Raw genomic sequence first — 18,063 nt, 5'->3', positions numbered from 1 at the left:
CATTAGTTGGGCATTAATGAATTAAATTATTTGCGTTAGTCACCAGATCTGGGCCCATCAACTAAGAATAGAAATGGGACTGTTGAAAGTTTGTGTTTTTACTTGGGGAATGCTATTTAAGTAATTATCTGGTTTTGAAATTGAGTGGAGTGTGCATCTAATTCCTTGAAATACTCTCAAAATACTAGCTTGAATCTATTGCTGCTTAGATACATGGGATGTCATTTTTCCTTAGCTAATGCATAGTTCTTCTCTTAATGATTTTTTATATTGTCAGAATAAAGGTTAAAAGAGGGGAGTAATATCTACCATTTAAAAAAAAAAAAACTTCTGTAGTTTATCTTGAAACAAGGCACGTTAGTTGTAAGGTAGGTAGAAAGCCTATGAAATGTACTTTCTAGAACAGTCCAAGTGTGTATGTGCTAATATCAGGAGAAAAAAAAGGAGATATTTGTAAATGCGTGTCAGATAAGTACAGAAAGGAGTATGCTCACTTTTGTTTGTTCCAAAAATAAAGTTCTACTAACTTAAGTGAACAAAACAATGTTAATCACACTTTGGGTCTAGGCTAGTGGCTGGAAGAAGCATTTAAAAAAAAAAAAAGACTCAACAGTCCTTTGCAGAAGTTACAAGGAATACAGGTGTTACTGTTGTTTGAGATTTCATGTCCTGCATATCTCCTGCAAGTCTCCTTCTTAGTGCAAAACATGCTTTTTTCTTGTTTAATGTATGCTAAAAGCAAACTCCTTCTGGGCCTTATGTGAGTCTTATTATTTGGGTAGTGTTCTTATGTCTGAATGTGATCTTTCTTGTCAGATGGTTCTGCTGATATTAACCGGAATCCCTGCTACACGGGTACCCATAATTGTGACACCAATGCAATATGTCGTCCAGGAACTGGAAATCGTTTCTTCTGTGAATGTTCAATTGGCTTCCGTGGAGATGGAAACGTTTGTTATGGTAACAGAATATTTTAATTTCAAAATGACAGCTAACATAGAATTTGGTTAGCTTGGAACTTATAGACCCTTGGTTTAAGGGGTTAGAATGAACTGAACTAAGAGGCTGGTTTGGGGAGCAATTGGTTAGAGGGATGCTGGGGTAACTGATCTATCTGATTAATTAAGTTTGTGTAATTAAATGATACATTTATTGACTGTTTTGGAGAATCAAACCTGGGTATGTTTTGTTAGCTTACAAAGCATCTTATGTAGTTACTCTTTTCATAAAACTTGTGGGAACTTAGCTGTGAGAAATGTACTGTTCTACAGAGTCTGGTTAAAATGAGTCAGCTAAGTTAGAAGTTCTTGAGGGCAATGAGGAATTGCATGTGTAACATGCATACAGAGCACAGGTACATGGAGCCCATTGAAATAATCTTTTTTAAGATATGCTTTGAAAATTCCTTCTGTCAAAGTCTTTAGGATTCAGGGCTGAAATGCTTGAAGATGCATTATCTTTGTCTTTCTCTTTAGTGAAGATTTTTCTCTTGCTACTGTGTGTAGCGTTTCTGCTGCCTAAGATCTTCTCTTTGTAACATTTGAGTTTTTGAGATGCTTTGTAAGAGCTGCTGAAAAAGTTGAAAGCTCCATGTCTTTACTTGATTATCTTCTTATCAATGAAACGTGTTGTTAGGTTGACAGTTACATTGCTTTGCAGTATGAAGTTTCCTTTTCCATATTTCAATCTATTTTGCATGACCCAGGTCATAGTAGAAACTTCAGAGAGGCCTCCTGCTTACTTTAAAAAATTGATTTTTTCCAGACATGCTCTTAAGTTGAACTAAACTCCAGTTGGTGACTTAGGCTGTGCAGTTCAATAAAATCTTAGGTCACTTTAGCTTCTGAACTTGTGATCTCTACCTCTTTTACGTGTATGTATATTAATATAAGTAAACAGGGAGCTTTTAGAGTTAATTGAAAGCTTCTGGCGTATAAACCAGTTACTGTATATAAGGTCAAAACCACATATTTTAGATCAAATGTAAAGGTTATATCCCCAGTTTTATTTTACTCCATATTTTAACTTAATAGTGCACATCAATTGTTTATTTGCCATTTTCTGTCTTTAAGAATAACCTGCAAGCTCTTTTTAATGAGTTAGGTTTCAATATATGGATAACTACAGGAGTCTTTCCTAAAGTTCTGCTCGCCAAGTAGTTATCACTGCTACTGGTCACCTTGTAGCCTGTGTTTTATTTCACAGTGTTTCTGATCTTCTGGCCTTCCTCTTACTACTCCACTGTAGAATCTCTTTTGGTATCAGTATTAAACATGTATCTGTAATAATGGGAATCCTTACAATATTCTAGATGTTGATGAATGTTCAGAGCAACCAGCTCTATGTGGCAGCAATGCAGTTTGCAATAACCAGCCAGGAACGTACCGATGTGAGTGTGTAGACGGATACCAGTTTGCAGCAGATGGGCAGACTTGTGTTGGTGAGTTTCAAATTTCTTAAAAACACTGATTTAAAACACTGGTTTTCAGGATGTGATTAGTTTCACAGAAACAGAATGCACCTTCTAGGATACATACTGGCTTCTAACATGAATTTAGGGGTTTGTTCTGCAGTTGGTAATTACAATCCATTAGGTAACTGAAGAAGGTACCTGAAGTACTTTGTTTCCATCTCATAAAAATTCCCCAATCAAAATGTTTCCAAATGGAAAATTTATGGAATGCTTCTGTCTTTTTTTGTACTGTGACTTAGTTGTAGATTTTATGTAGAACTAAAATTCCAATTTGTAAAAGAACAAATTGAAGTGAGCAGTTACTAATTTGTCTTTATTTCAGTGTCTCACTCTCAACATGAGGTACTGCTTTTTCTGCACCACGGCTGTAAATTATTTTCTATTGTCTTGCACCTTTTGCTTTTTTGGATTTGAAGTTTTGTTTCTTTGTTAAAGGTAATGGTCAATAATATTTTCTGTCTTTTTTTGGTCTCCATACCTGATATCAAGGGACAAACCATTGCATCTTAAAGAAAAACTACATGTTCTCTTATCATTTGTTGTGCTGATCCAAACTTCTCTAGGCAACTTGTTCCAGTGCCTCATGACCCTCATAGGAGAGAATTTCTTATTATTATCTAATCTAAATCTATCCTTTTTTAGTTTAAAACCATTACCCCTTGTCCTGTCACTACATTCCCTAACAGAGTTCCTCCCCAGTTTTCCTGCAGGTCCTCTTTAGGTACTGGAAGGCCGCTGTAAGGTCTCTCCAGAGCCTTCTCTTCTCCAGGCTGAAAAACCCCAACTCCCTCAGCCTGTCCTTATTGTTTCAGCTGCTCCAGCCCTTTGATCTTCTTGGTCTCCTCTGGACTTGTTCTAATGCTTCCATGTCCTCCTTGTGCTGGGGGCCCCAGAGCTGAATGCAGGGCTCCATATGGGGTCTCGAGAGCAGAGCAGAGGGGGAGAATCACTTTCCTTGACCTGCTGGCCATGCTACTTTTGATGCAGCCCAGGATACGGTTGGCTTTCAGGGCTGCAAGCACACATTGCTGGCTCATGTCAAGGTTCTCATCAACCAACACCCCCAGGTCCTTCTTGTCAGGGCTGCTCTCAATCCGTTCTCTGCCAAGCCTGTATTTGTGTTTGGTGTTGCCTGGGTCCAGATGCAGGACCTTGTGCTTGGCCTTGTTGAACTTTATGAGGTTCTCACAGGCACACTCTCAAGCCTGTCCAGGTCCCTTCCCTCCAGCATGCTGACTGCACCACACAGCTTGGTGTCATTGGCAAACTTGGTGAGGGTGCACTCTGTCCCACTGACCATGTTGTTGACAGAGAAACTAAACAATGCAAGTCCCCAAACCAATCCCCTGAGGAACAACACTGCTCATTACTGATGTCCACTTGCACATGGAGCTGTTGACCATAACTCTGAGTGGAGCCATCCAGCCAGTCACAAGCCCTATTTATTTGTCCAGTGGAAATTACCATTCCAGTCCACTCAGTGTACATGGAGCCTATCCTTTTCCTGCAGAACAGGTGGAAAAAAGTAACTTTCCACAACACAGGAAGGGATGGGGTCAGATATAGAAGTGCAGCTTTATATTCTTTCCATTATAATCACTGATACCCTATAGGCACCTTAACCTGAAATTGAATGTTCTTTCCTCCAGCCATGGCGTTGCTGATTTCACTCTACCACTTTTCCATGAAGCTGATGTGTCACGCTTGTAACAAGTGCCAAGTGGCTCCTTACCCAGCTTGAAGGACTTCAATGTGATCCCTTCCTTCAATTGAAAAACTTTGCACCCATAAGATCGAGTGGGGGAGGATGATCTGTTGTTTCCCAACAGAGTGAAAATAAATGCCATGGTAATCTTGTTCCCCTGTCTATGGGTTTACAGCCTGTGGACAACCTGAACCTCAGAAAAGGCAACAGCTACCCTCTTTGTAGCTGTGTGGCTTGCTCTGGGCTACCCACTCTGCCTCGGCTTTTCTGGAATAGCAGCTTTTTCATACCAGCTGTGTGACTCACTGAAAAGCTTAAGGAGAGTTGTATGTGAATCCTGTCCTATTTTCCCACCGAGGAATAGGAGGACTTAGGGACTCCCTAGAAATTCTAGCTCTAAAACTTAAGCATTTAAAATGCTTAATTCTAAAGAAATTACTTCATCAAGTAGAACAGATAGAAATTATTCTAACAATGGTGTCATCTCCTCCAGAGAAATGAAGAAAATGCCTGTTTTCAGATCTGGCTATGATGGCATATATATATTTTTTTTTTTTTCCCCTGCCAGTACTGTGGTAGTTTCCATATGTGTTCTGCGATGAAAGGAGCACTGTGGAGTGTGGTGTTGGTCCCCTGTAAGTTCCTAGGAAGAATTGCATAAAGAAAGCCTTGGTGAACTCTGTTACAGCAGCTGGAAGTCTGTTCCTAGACGTGCACGCTGCAAACTTGTGTACTTCACATATATAAATGTATATAACATTTTTGTAGTATTTTGCCTCTTTATTTTTTTTTTAAATATCATGGTTTCTTTTCTTCTTCTTAGACATAAGAGAGCTGCTGAAACTCTGCCTTACCTGGAGTATATTTTGATAAGTGTTATAGTGCCTTCACAGTCACGGCTGCCAACGTTGAGAAAGTTGTGGAAAGCTGCAGGACTGGCCCCAGCTGCCCCAGTTGGTCAAAATCTCTCTAATAGTTGACAAATGTGTTTATCTCTTATTAAATGAGTCACGGCTCCTATCCGTAGCCAAGTGATGACAGCCCTGGGTCAATGCTAGGTTAGTGTTGCAGGATATCTAATAATTCCCAGCGCAGTGAACTGGCTACTCAGCTAACATGTGAGGTGCCTTTGTGAGATTCCTTACATTTCTTCAGCGAGGACTCCTGTTTATAAACAAAACTGGCATGGATTTTAGGATCTATGGCTGTGGTAGCCTTTCTCCCCTGCTCCCCATTAACAAGCATTTATGAGGTGCTAGAAGACACTATGTCACTTATGAAACATTAATAAGGTTTAACATCAGCGAAAAGGAAGGTCTTGGGGGGGGAAAACAACAACAGCCCCCAAAGCAAAACTCAGTTTCCTTGTCTCCTTTCTATTCTCTGTGCTTTCACAGCTGTTCTTCTCTCTCTACAAATGTATTACAAGCTTCAGCCTTGTGGAGGAAAATTCAAACTTTCACTCTCTTGTACGTCTAACCTGCAGCTGTTGAATATGCCGTAAACCACTGTCAGACAGGCACGCATGGTTGCGACATTCCTCAGCGTGCTCAGTGTGTGTACACGGGTGGCTCTGCCTACATCTGCACGTGCCTCCCTGGCTTCTCTGGAGACGGGCGTGCCTGTGAGGGTGGGTAGCACCATTTGTTGTGTTTTCTTGCACTTCATTGCACAACTTGGCTGGTCACTGCAATCTCCTTTAGTTACTTCTGATTTACAATAGGAAAGTTTGTAGCTTGAGTCCTGCAGGCAAGCACCAAAAGATCTTCTTCTTTTCTCCCTGCACTTTTGAATTCACTCTTCAATAATTGTACTGCGGGTAGTCTGAGATGAGGTAGCCGCAATTTTTGCGGCAGCTGCAGTTAGGAGATGAGATCCTCATCTGCTGGAGTTGTTTGAACTGTATTGGTTTATGTTACTAAGAGGGAATCACATAGTGCTGAGAATTCAGAGTCTGCGAAAATGTTATTCCATGCTTCATGTCAATTGGAGTGTAGTGGGAGAGCAGCCTTACCTAAAAACATATTGGAAACCTTGCTGGCCAAATCCTACCTCTTTTGCTTTGTTTTTTAGTCTTTTCCTTGAGAAACATGGAGAAAGAAACATATTTAATACTGTGTGAATTAACAGTGCCAATTCCCCATCAGAGTAGCATGGTAGAGGGATTTCCCGGAAGGCAGAATCTAAAATATATGCATGCTTTTTTCCTCTTTGCATTTCTGTATTCTTCCAAAGGTCTGTAATTCTAGTTGTATGTCCTAAAATAGAAGCCTGAAACTAATAAGCCAGATTTGCACTTTAATTCCTCACTCTGACTTGTAAGCTACCTTTCATCATGAGGTGTGTTTATCTAAGACTGATATTTTATTTTACAGATACAGACGAATGTCAACAGGGCCGCTGTCATCCTGATGCTTTCTGCTACAACACTCCTGGGTCCTTCAGCTGCCAGTGTAAGGCAGGTTATCGTGGGGATGGTTTCCAGTGTGTATTAGGAGGTAAAATTTTACAGTTCTTGAAAGTTGGACTGGGAATATAATTGGGAAATTGGAGGTTATATGATCATTTGACTTCTCTATAGAACAAATTGTCTCACCGAGGACTTTGTTCTTTCTCAAGTTTCTCAAGTCTCTCAGGTTCTGAATTGCATCAAGTTTGTGCTGAAGTCTGTATCTTGACTATTATCACTTTTCTTGCTCAGTATCCTGTTTCAGGTTTTGTTTGTCTACCTCAAGCAATTCTCAGCCCAAAGCTGGTGCTATCTTTAGAAGTTGCCTTATGCGATGGTTTGACAACAGATTGACTTTGTTTTGCATACACAGTCATCTATCATAAAACATGGAGCTGTTGGTAGTGTAAATTCTTTGCAGCATTACAGGAGAAAAGTGAAGGATGAGATGAACGTATCTGCAATTCACTGAGATCTAGATGCCTACATTCAGAGTATAGCCAGTGAGAGTCCAGAAAGACTAACTCCAGTTTCGAGCTCTTAAATGTTTCTGTACTTAGCCAGTTCTGTATTTAGCAGAAGGTTCTTTATCCTTCCACACTTCTGTTCTTGCATTGTGGTTTGGGTCTTGAAGTACATAACTCCTGATCTTGTAGGCATGCTAGAATGTATGTATTTAGTAAGGAACTGTAAAGCACAATGTAGCATTGTGAGAGTTGCTTTAATTCAAAAGCATGACAAAGATCAGTGACAGTACTCATTTTTTGCACAATGTTGAGTGCTTTCATCCAGGAAATACATAAAGCCTACCATCTGAGTACACTTGAACCCACTTCCCTGCTTTTGAGATTGTTGGTGTTGGGATAAAGACCACCCTGCACCTCTGCATAGACAAACTCAAAATGTGCAGCCAAGAGTAAAAATGGCACGTAGCCAAAGGGGGGGGGAAAAAAAATACAAAAAGCAGTATGACTGAGGAAGGAGAATCTGTCTTTATAAATCAGCTTCTGTACTGTGTCTTAATGATGTCCAAAGTATTTGATTCAAAGGTTTTTTTTGTTTTTTTTAAATGATTGATGTGCTGCCTTAAAAGTGCTTGTCTGCATGACACAGTATCACTATCTGATGTGTTGCTGAAACTTATTTTCCTTTTGCTACTGTCTTCCCTAATTTGAAGTTCTGACACTTCTGCATGGTATGATACTAATGCCTTTAAACAAAAAGGCAAAGGGTAACTTATATAGGAGAGACAAAAAAAATCACAAGGTGATTCCTGGTTTTAGATCATATTTGCATGGCTTCATCGTGCACTCAACAGAATGTGTTATGTCAAACTATCCGATGTTTGTAGACTTGCCTGTCATAGGTAAATTGTAGGAGGTTTTGCACAGTTTAATTCTGAAGCTCAAGCTTTTGCAACTGTACATGAGCTTTTCAATATTATTTTCAACGTACTTTTGATGCATGAATGCCCATACATATTTTTGTTCTAGTGCTAGATGAACGTAGAACTACTCTGTTTCTGACCTATGTTAAAACATTTAGCAACGAACTTGCTGATAAAAAAAACAGGATTTTTACTCCTAGAGGAGAAACCTGATGTGAGTAGCTTGAAGCAAATTCAAACCTTGGAGCTTCCAGTTCTTCAAGAACAATTGCAGAGGCAGAAATACTGTGTTCATGTCTGGCACATTCCCCTTTGTAGCTGAGGCCAGTAATTTTGGGTGGTGATGCCCTTGAACAAGCTGCCCAGAGAAGCTGTGGATGCCCCATCCCTTGAAGTACTCAAGGCCAGGCTGCATGGGGCTTTGGGCAACTTCATCTGGTGGGAGGTGTCCCTGCCCCTGGCAGGGGGGATGGAATTAGATGATCTTTAATGTCCCTTCCAACCCAAACCATTCTGTGATTCGGTAGGCTGTTACTTGAATTCAACCATTTAGCTCTACTACCAGGGCATATTTAATTTTTTCTGAGTGTACATGATAGCATACTTGTATTGTTGGTTTTTTGTTTATTTGTTTCGGGAAAAACACCTTTTCACAGTGTGTCTACTAAACTGCTAATTAGAGTCTAGTATTTTTGTAGTAACTTGTTGTTATTACTCTTTATCCTGGATGCTTCTTGATTTTTCCCATACTCAACACAAATGTAGCTTGAATGGGGATGTCTCAAAGTCCTGGATTTAATGGTAACAAAAAAAATGTTTTGGAGAGTATAGTTGTGTCTACTGTTCTAGTGGGTGGGGATCGGCCAGGTTTTGTTAATTGGTTAATATTGTTTTTATTTTTTAATGTGGTTTTGTACTACCAGTAGAAGACGTGCTTTAGAAACACTTGGATCAATTAGTTCTGTTCACGAAATTCTCTGAGCAGGAGTAAAAAACAAAAAACAAACAAACAAAAAAAAACAAACAAAAAAACCCACAACCAACCAAAACAAACAAAAACAAGCAAAACAAAACAAAAAAACCACCCTCCCCCCAATTTTATAGATAAGTCTCATTTTTGCTGAACCCTGACTAAGGGACGGAGCATCTGTGTTGCCTTGCTGGCCTGTAGCAATGGCAGTGTTTGTAACAAAGTTAGCTACTCCTCCCTTCTTTGAAAGTTAATAGAACAATAGCTGCCCTTGGGATGTCATTTATTGCTAAAACTTTAGTGCTTTTAAAATGGGTATATCCAAATGCTAATCACTGCCAGTAGTTAGAACCAAAATACTTTCTGAAGCCTAGCAAAAAACAGCTTAGTTTACTTTAGTACCCAATTTGTAAAGTAAGTTGCTTCAGGATGGAGATTGCGGAAGAGAATCCATTGTATTCAGATGTTATTAGAGAGCTTTCCTTCCCTTTTTACCCACTAAGGTTTTGATCTTATTAGCCTCAGTCAAGTCACTGAAGTCTTTCCTGGTGATTAACAGCATGGAAAGTTTCATTCATCCAAATACGGTTCTTTTTCCTGTCCTTTTCTGAACAATGTGTACAATTGTTTGCTTTTATGGTGTCTTTATTATTACATGGAACCTTACCACTGAGAACAGCACCTCTTGTAGCAAGCAGGCTTAACAAGTAAAATGGATTTGAGTTGCATGTGAGTGGATGTGGTAGGAGTAAACCAGCAGGTTAATGAAAGAGTTAATGATGCTGGAATGCCCCGCTGCTCACAGCTATTAAGAATGTCTGCACTTCATTATTTCCTCACGCTTCATTTTTCCATTTCAAAAACCAGATGTCTGAGTGTTTTTACCCCTGCAGACCCCAGACACTGTTTACTAAACAGACACAAGTCTAGATTATTGGACTGGGGGTCTGACCATTAAGAGACATTCAGTGGTCCTCTGCACACCATCTGTTTCACACGAGAAATGCACTTACAGGGCAGCACTGGAAGTGAAGGATTGCAATGCAAAGTGAATGGACAAAGGGAAGTGTGTTTTGTTTTTCCTCTTCCTTTTCTGGCAATGTCTGAGAACAGCAGTTAATAGTGCCAGCATAACTCTTTGTGATACGTGGGGAATAAAGTGATCCACATGAGAAATAAACAAGTACTCTTTGGTTGCATACTGGTCACAGTTTTAAATCACTTTTCTGCCTTTAGCTTGTGAGTGAAAACCTGTATGAGTAGTTATATCAGATCTTGAAAAATTTCTGAATGCTAATTGAATTTAATATAGCATACCGGACTCCCTGCCAACCCCCCCCTACAGAGTGGAAGGGAAGAAGACCCATATGTCCCTGTTTCTCATCCTATTTTCTCAGCCTCCATCTTTTTTTTAAAAAGTCCGTAAGTTATCTTCTGCAGTGCTGCTACGAGATCTTTCCTTTATAACCAAAAGAGACTTTGAATGTTTGCATATGCCTTTTTTTTTTTTTTTTGCTTATGTTGGGAAAGTGTAGTCGCATGTTTTTCATATGGTCCACTTTCAGTATCTGTGCTATTTCCAGTTCATTTTTTCTAGTTCCATGATATTCTTCAGTGACTTTTAAATTATGTGTTGCTAGTGGCAGTTGATAAAAACAACTGGAAAAAAATGCTGAAAACATTAAATTGTAGTTTTATTTTCCTGAGAAAGGGTATTCATTTAGCTTGAATTCAGGATGTGCACCCTTTCATGTATCTAGTGTGACTTTTTGTGGTCCATGGAGCATCACTTCTTCAGCAGCCTTTCTTCTCTGTTCTGCACTACAGCTTCTCTCCTCAGAGCTCCCTTCTGTGCACTGCTTCAATTTTTCACTATCCATTCCAACTCTGGGTACCAGAGTTGGACCCACTATTCCTTGAATCATTTTATTAATCCCACGTAGAGTAATAACTTTGCTTCTCTATACCTGCATGGTGTTCCCTGTGTATATGCTGAATTCTTATTTATATACCCCATCACAACCCCAACAGGACTTAGCTCAGTGTTCATGCTGAGTTGCTTATCTACTGTCAGCTTTCATGGGTTGTCATTTTTCCAAGACAAGCCTCTCTATCTTTAGAGGATGATGTATGCAGTGTCTCCCAAGAAGAGTAACTTTCCATTTGACTGTGAACCCACTTGTTGATTTTACTGAGCTCAGTTGACCTAGTGAGGAGGTCACAGAACCTTGAAATAGGCATGCTTCATTTTCCAGCTGCTACAAACAGGTGTGGTAGTAGACGTAATGGCACAGTTTACAGCAGTTAAGCATTATTTGATCTTAGTTCTTAGTGCAGTTAAAGGAAATCTTCCTCCTGTAAGAGTCAAGAGACCAGAGAACTCTTCTAGTGTTAGTTGTTCTGGATCACTGAAGAGTCTTGACTAGATGAAATATTACTGTATGGATATTAAAGGAGGAGCTCTAAGGAACCTTCTCATGGAGGCTGGTGCACTGAAGGAAAGGAAACTTACTAGCCCTGTCTGTGTCTGAAAGCTGGCTTACAAAGTACCCCTTGTATGACCAAAATATGTGCCAATTCTTGCTGTATGTTTTGTCTAACTTGTGTTGTTAGGTTGACAAAGCATTATTTACTCTGTGACTCTCATCTTTCAGACTGCAATATAGCTAGCCTCATTTCAGACAGTTAATTAACACAACTTAAAGCTTGCAAAATTAAGCCATCTTCTGTTTTTTAAGCACTCTGAATGAAATGTATGACTGAGTAAGCATTATGAGTAGATTATTCCAACCAGCTGGCACGTCTGGATTTTTAGAAAGAATAAATAATATACTCTGCCTTCTAGAAACAGGGTTCTGATTTTGGAAACTAATTTGGTTGACTAATCTCTTTTCTTTGGTGGAGCTAATAGCATAACCAAGGCGTTTGTGAGATTGGTTTTGATCATTCCAATATGAACACGCTTCAAAGCTTCCATCAGTATTCCTGCATAAAGTCTGTAGATTGAAATGTGAGCATTGTTTTGAAATTTGAGCAGGCATTGGTATTTCATGTTCCCAATAACTTCAGTATATTTTGTGTGTAACAGTTGGGTCCAAGCTGGGAGCACATATGGTCCTTTGTATAGTTTATATTTGTTAGCTCCTTTTCATAAAGTTAATCTAGTCTGGTAATTTTTAAAAAATAATAATCTGTTTGAGTTTCTCTAATTCTGGGAGTTTGGGACAGGAAGGAAAACTGACCAGCTTCTACATTAGCTTTTGTATCCCACTGAGGAGGAACTCCTAGTGTCTCAAAGGATGGCACGAATGAATTGCAGAACAGAAGCAGGGAGGGTCAGTTTACCAATACCCTGTATTCCCCCTGCTTTCTCTCAGGAATGGTGCATGTAATTAGATTAAAAATAATAATAATAATAATAATAATAATAATAATAATAATAATAATAATAATAATAATGTTGTGACAAAAGTATCATACTGGAATCAACATTTCTTTTACCTGCATGGTATTTTGAGTTCTATAAACAACATTTGAGATAATGGAGTTTTTCTTTCAGTGTTTGATTTTGTAGGTTGACTCAAGGCCCTTCACCACCCACACTAAAGCTGAGGCCAAATATTTTATTTGCTTGGACTGAGCTGTTCTCCAGACATTTGTATTGCTTTAATTGTGTCCAGGTGCATGAAACTCCTCCAAAGCTTTTGCTTGCATAACTGGTTATAATAATTTAAAAAATATTCCCCCCCTTTATTTTTTGATATTTGTGTGACTGTTACACCATGATAGTTGGTAGGCACATGAGATTAGATTCTAGGTCAGCTGTGCTAGGTCTTGGCTGTCCACCAGGCAATGTAAAAACGAGAGTGTAATATTCAACCTCTTCATCAGACAGACTGTGGTAAGTATTTCTAGCTGTCTGTAGAAATCACTGACAGCAGGAAGATACTCCCCAGAATTACAAGTCTTTCCCATTGTGCAGGACTCCTTTATGAGTCTCAAGTGTAAGGTAAAAGTGACCCAGATTTCATTGTGCAGAGAAGGAAAAATGTTATTTTTATGGCATTCTCTTAATTTCACTATGCTGTTTCATATTTGAAAGGATATGTTGATCTAGATGACATTCCCTATTGCATGACAGATAATACCAAGGAGATGTATTTTTCAGTACAGACTGCTTAGTAAACTTGAAAACAAAAGAAATGTATCCCTTTATCTCCTGATAAACTGGAAAGTTAGTAGTCTTCTGTAACCTCTGTAGCAATACACAAGCGTTTGGTGTGGCCACTGCATATCACGTTTATCTGTATGCATGTATGTATGTATGCATAGTATTCCTGTTTTCAGTATAGCCTCGCTTCCGTGCTTTACCAGGCACTGGGCAAACTGTTCCTGCAGTTCCTCACTTAGGTCTAAAATATCAAATGAGGGCTCAAACGCGCTGCCTCAGCTTTAAAAACCTATTATGCATCAGAGCAAAGAGTTGACTTGCTTCCTAGGCTCCATAGAGAACTCAGCATCTGCCTTGTGTCCTAATTTTCTTTGGTGCCTCTGAGGGGAAACTCAACTTTTAGCATTACCAAAAAAAAAAAAACTTTACCCACTGTATGGTCTGGCTAATTGCTCACATTTTAAGGCCCACGGGTGTTTGCCAAACAAGTAGACTTCGGGGGGCCCCAAGTCGAACAGAATGTTCTTGCTAATGCGCTGCTAGGAAAAAAACAGAAGCTGGAGAACATTGTCTGTGACCTTTCAATGTAGGAAGCTGCAGGGGAGCTCCTTGTTCTGTTTTAAATTACACAGTGAAAGATATTTGAAATGATGTGAAGTTAAGGCAAATGTGTTAAATTTACATAGGACAGACTCTCTGAAGGTGCACTGAAGGTATATGCCTTTAAAGTTTGTAATAATGTTCCTCCAGTGGTGAGAATACTCATGTTATAAGCCGTCAATGCATAGTAACTGTTAGTGGAACAGAGTTATTAGTTAAAACAGAAATATTCACCAGTCTGTTTTCTCTCCACAGGAGTGGAAAAGACCAGATGTCAGCATGAGCAAGAAGTAGCTCTTGCAAGCGGAGGCGCCTACTTCCAAAGAGAGATGAGAGTGGCTCAGTTTGTTCCTCAGTGTGACGAGCATGGCAATTACCTGCCCACTCAGTGCCATTCCAGCACTGGATATTGCTGGTGTGTGGACAGGGATGGAAATGAGATTGATGGCACCAGGAGTGGCCCAGGAGTTCAACCACCATGTAAGTGGCTGAAGCACTTGTCTTTTGTGTCTCTCTCTGCTGAAGTGCACAGTCTCCAAATATGGGGCCCCTGAGATATAGCACTGACTTGGAGCATTGTAGACTTCTGTTGTCCCAGCCCTTTGACAACTCCAGCATATGCTTTTCCTTCAGCCAGGGCATCTGGACAACTGTGGTGAGCCTCTGATTAAGAAGATGGTTTTCTGACTTTTTTTTGTGCCTTGAAACTGTGAGAGGCCTCTCTATAGTTTCTACCCTCAGGGAGCTGTGGCAGCTCTGGGTGTGTGGTAACTGGCTGTTGTTTCAGGAAATGAAAGATGTTCTTTCTTACATCTTCCTCACTTCAACTGCAAAATAAGATTTTGAACATTTGATGGAACAAGCAATTACAGAGTTGAACATGAAATGACCTTTTATGTCAATTGCTCCTTCTCTGTCAGCCAAAGGAAAAAAATGAGAAGCTCTCTGCATCTGATTATAGTTATTAGCGTCTACTTATAGGGCTGTTTCCTTCTAAGAAGCCTGGCTGTAATTGTATCTGAAAATAACAAGAGGCCTTGTTATGCTGTACAAGCTCATTTTTTCCCATCTGCTTCTTTCTCTATCAACAAGGTCTGAGCACAGCTGCTCCCCCTATTGTTATTGGGCCCTCTGTTCGACCAGACACGATACCTCTGCCTCCAGGAACACACTTGCTCTTCGCCCAAAGTGGGAAAATTGAGCATGTTCCACTAGAGGGAAACAACATGAAGAAAAATGGTGCAAAAGCACTCTTGCATATTCCAGTAAGTATCCTACTATAAAATTCCACGTGTCTTGGAAGAGCTGCAGCAAAGATCAAAGGGATTGTTTGTCTTTTATGTCATTTGATAATTGAAGTTCCAAATTCAGTTTTTATTCTTCATTAGAATTACAGTATCGTCTCACTTTGCCACTGAAAATCCATGACCTGACTACTCAGAAAAAATGAGCTATAGAAAAAAATATTTGCCTTTAAAGAATAGATCATAAGATAAAAATGTAATATTTGTGATCTTATATGTTTCCAACAGCTCATGATATAAACACTCCTACCCTTACACTTTCATTGGCTTTCTATTCATTTCTGGCTGTGGTATAAAAATGCAGATCTACAAAAGCAGTATATGGAGTTTTCCTCTTACTCCCTCAAAATTTTGTCATAAGTCTTAATCTCTTCATGTTCTCAGCATTCTTGGCTACAGATACATAATTTTTTTCTTGTTTCCTTTTCCATGTGCAGCCCCAGTGGGTGGTAAATCCTTTTCCCACAATTCTTACTACTGTCTTGAGAATCATTTTTCCTTGAAAATGAATCCCTGATGTTGAGAATGTATCTTTTCCATCACCTGTGACATGCACAAACTCTTTCCGCTTCCAATTTCATCACATTAATTTATTTTGCCTGAAGCCTGGGATTTCTATTTTCATTCTAGTATTAGTGTATTTATAAATGATAACAACACCAGGTAGCATGCTGGCCTGATAGATGAGATACTGACTAAATTACCCAGATTCAGTTAAGTACACAGTACCACAAACTCTGCTGTGATGTAACGGCAAAATCAAGCTTTTGTCACTTGTCCACAGCACTGTTGCAGCAATGCTTTAAAGAAAATACTGTGGATAGTTAAGCTGATATAGAGAAACAATTCTGAATCCTTGTCAGCTAGTCTTGTTACTTACTTGGTCTGGCTTAAATGGTGTAATTAGAACCATCATCAGGAAAGAGCTTCCAAAAGACAAGATGTAACTATTCATTAAAACTTCAATTAAACACTCGATTTCTGCATGCGGTATTGTCTTTGTTTTGTGCTATCTCAGTATTTGGGAAGTGACAGTGTGGAGACATTTAGACTATTTAGTACCCTACAGTAATATTGTAGGCTCAAAAATATGTCCATCTCTGTTCTAATGCATGTTTTTGGACCATCTTTGTAAGAAGTTGCTGATCCTTTTAGTTTTCCATCCAATGAATGAGAGTCTTAAGTCTTCTTTAATAAAAAAGAAATCAACTCAGAAATCCATACAAAATTAGTGTTTTATCCAGAAAATGCCATTCATTTGTTTGGAGAAGAGTTTCCACTCTGAACTCAAACTTCAGCCCTACCTTTTCCTGCCCAGAAAATTGCTTCCTTGTCCCTGAGCATATTTATTCCAACAGAGTGATTGATTTATAGAGTTTTTCATTCAACTATTTTTTATTTTAAGAACTCACTTTGCTATAACTTTATACCAATTAATGCTTTGTAAGTAAATGCTAAAATGGAGCCATTGTGCATGGATTAATGAATATACAGAACAGCAGTCAGATTTGATAAAGTCATTGTTCTGTCCTTGAAGGAAAAGGATGAGAGGGGAAAAAAGCAGATGAGGAATAACAAAGTAAGATATTATCATGAATTTTCTTCTGCATATCCATTTAAAGAAATTAATGAAGTAAGACCAACAGGTCAGTATTAATATCTACAGTGCTTCATTGGAGTAAGAGAACAGTAAATGGTGACTGCTAGTTACAAGGAACTTGAAACTAAAAGTATTATTCTAAGTTGCACTATGATGACTACCCATACTGTCCTTTTTTTTTTTTTGCCTGTCTTCCCCATCTCTCACCTCTTTCCAAGAATTTTTTTTTTTTAGGCTTGAGACTTTGACCTGTTGGCAAATACTTTTGTTGTCGTTGTTTGTTTTGTTTAGCATAAGCTGGCCTAATTTTCATGTTGACCAACAGGACAAAGTTATTATTGGAGTTGCTTATGATTGCATGGACAAGATGGTTTATTGGACAGACATCAGTGGCCCTTCGATCAGCAGAGCTAGCCTGCATGGTGGGGAGCCAACAACCATCATCAAAACAGGTAACAGGACTAACTTCTTTGTCTTGCTACCTCCTAGTAATGGTATTAGAGACACGAGTTTAATAATCTATAATTCGCAGTTGTTGCCTGAGCTGTAGCATCACAAGTGAGTGCTATTTTGATAAAAACAATAACCAGAAAGCCTGGCTAATGTAAAAAAAAATATATATATAAATAAATAAAATCCATTTCCTGTGCAGCAGCACTTCATTGCCGTTTCACTATTGAGATAAGTGAGAAGTCTGATCTCCTTATATAAACTAAGTTTAAGCCCAAAAGTGCAGAAGAGCAGGCTGGAACATATGGGTAGACTAAGCTCTGATTGCTGTAAATAGAGACATTATTCATGCTTACAATGATGCAATGCCTGCAACATGTAAATACATGAAGGAAAAAGCATAAACAAACACGATGTTAACAGTTGATTTAGGGTTTTGCTGGTTTTAACGTAGGGTAGTCATGCCTTACATAACTATGAAAGCTTTTCAACAGTCAGTGGTTGTGCAAATAAAGGTGATTCAGTAAGTATAATGTAGCTGGATTTTCAAAATGCTTTGTGAGGTTCTTTGCAAAGGACCTACCAATAGGCTTGTTCGGAGAACAGAGGGATGGTTCTCTGCTGGACTGACAGCTTCTTGTTGACTGAGCAAAAGACAGTAACAAGGGTAGCAGTAAATGGCTGGTGCTTACAATGGAATTGAGTTATCATTAAAACCTAGGGCATGTGCTGGGGCCAATCCCTGTTGTTTAATGCATTTGTGATTTTAAATGGAGAATGATGGATTGTCAGCTTTCTGTTTAATGAATGCAATCAAAACTAAAGCCTACTAAAGAGTTGCAGAAAGATTTCATAATAATTTGGTATGTTCACATTGAATACTATCTGTGGGTATCACTCTGATTTCGTTCTGGCAAGCAAGGTAGGTAATATTTTGGCTGTCTGAGATTTGAA

The 18,063-nt window shown here is 39.0% G+C and overlaps 1 protein-coding gene across 2 annotated transcripts in view; it reads left to right on the top strand.

The window, feature by feature from the left end:
* Nucleotides 1–18,063, top strand: part of NID1 (nidogen 1) — a 42,850-nt gene that overhangs the window by 13,115 nt on the left and 11,672 nt on the right. The window contains exons 9-15 of one of the 2 annotated variants that reach the window (XM_084516107.1): nucleotides 817–960; nucleotides 2,312–2,440; nucleotides 5,665–5,808; nucleotides 6,554–6,676; nucleotides 14,011–14,235; nucleotides 14,848–15,020; nucleotides 16,985–17,111. In XM_084516107.1, coding sequence (XP_084372233.1) covers nucleotides 817–960; nucleotides 2,312–2,440; nucleotides 5,665–5,808; nucleotides 6,554–6,676; nucleotides 14,011–14,235; nucleotides 14,848–15,020; nucleotides 16,985–17,111 — 1,065 coding nt within the window. The remainder of the gene's footprint in view (nucleotides 1–816; nucleotides 961–2,311; nucleotides 2,441–5,664; nucleotides 5,809–6,553; nucleotides 6,677–14,010; nucleotides 14,236–14,847; nucleotides 15,021–16,984; nucleotides 17,112–18,063) is intronic. The other variant, XM_084516108.1, reaches the window with a different exon arrangement.

The sequence above is a fragment of the Aythya ferina genome, assembly GCF_964211825.1.
Source record: "Aythya ferina genome assembly, chromosome: 3".
Classification (NCBI taxonomy): Eukaryota; Metazoa; Chordata; class Aves; order Anseriformes; family Anatidae; genus Aythya; species Aythya ferina.
This window is presented reverse-complemented; position numbering and strand designations above follow the sequence as displayed.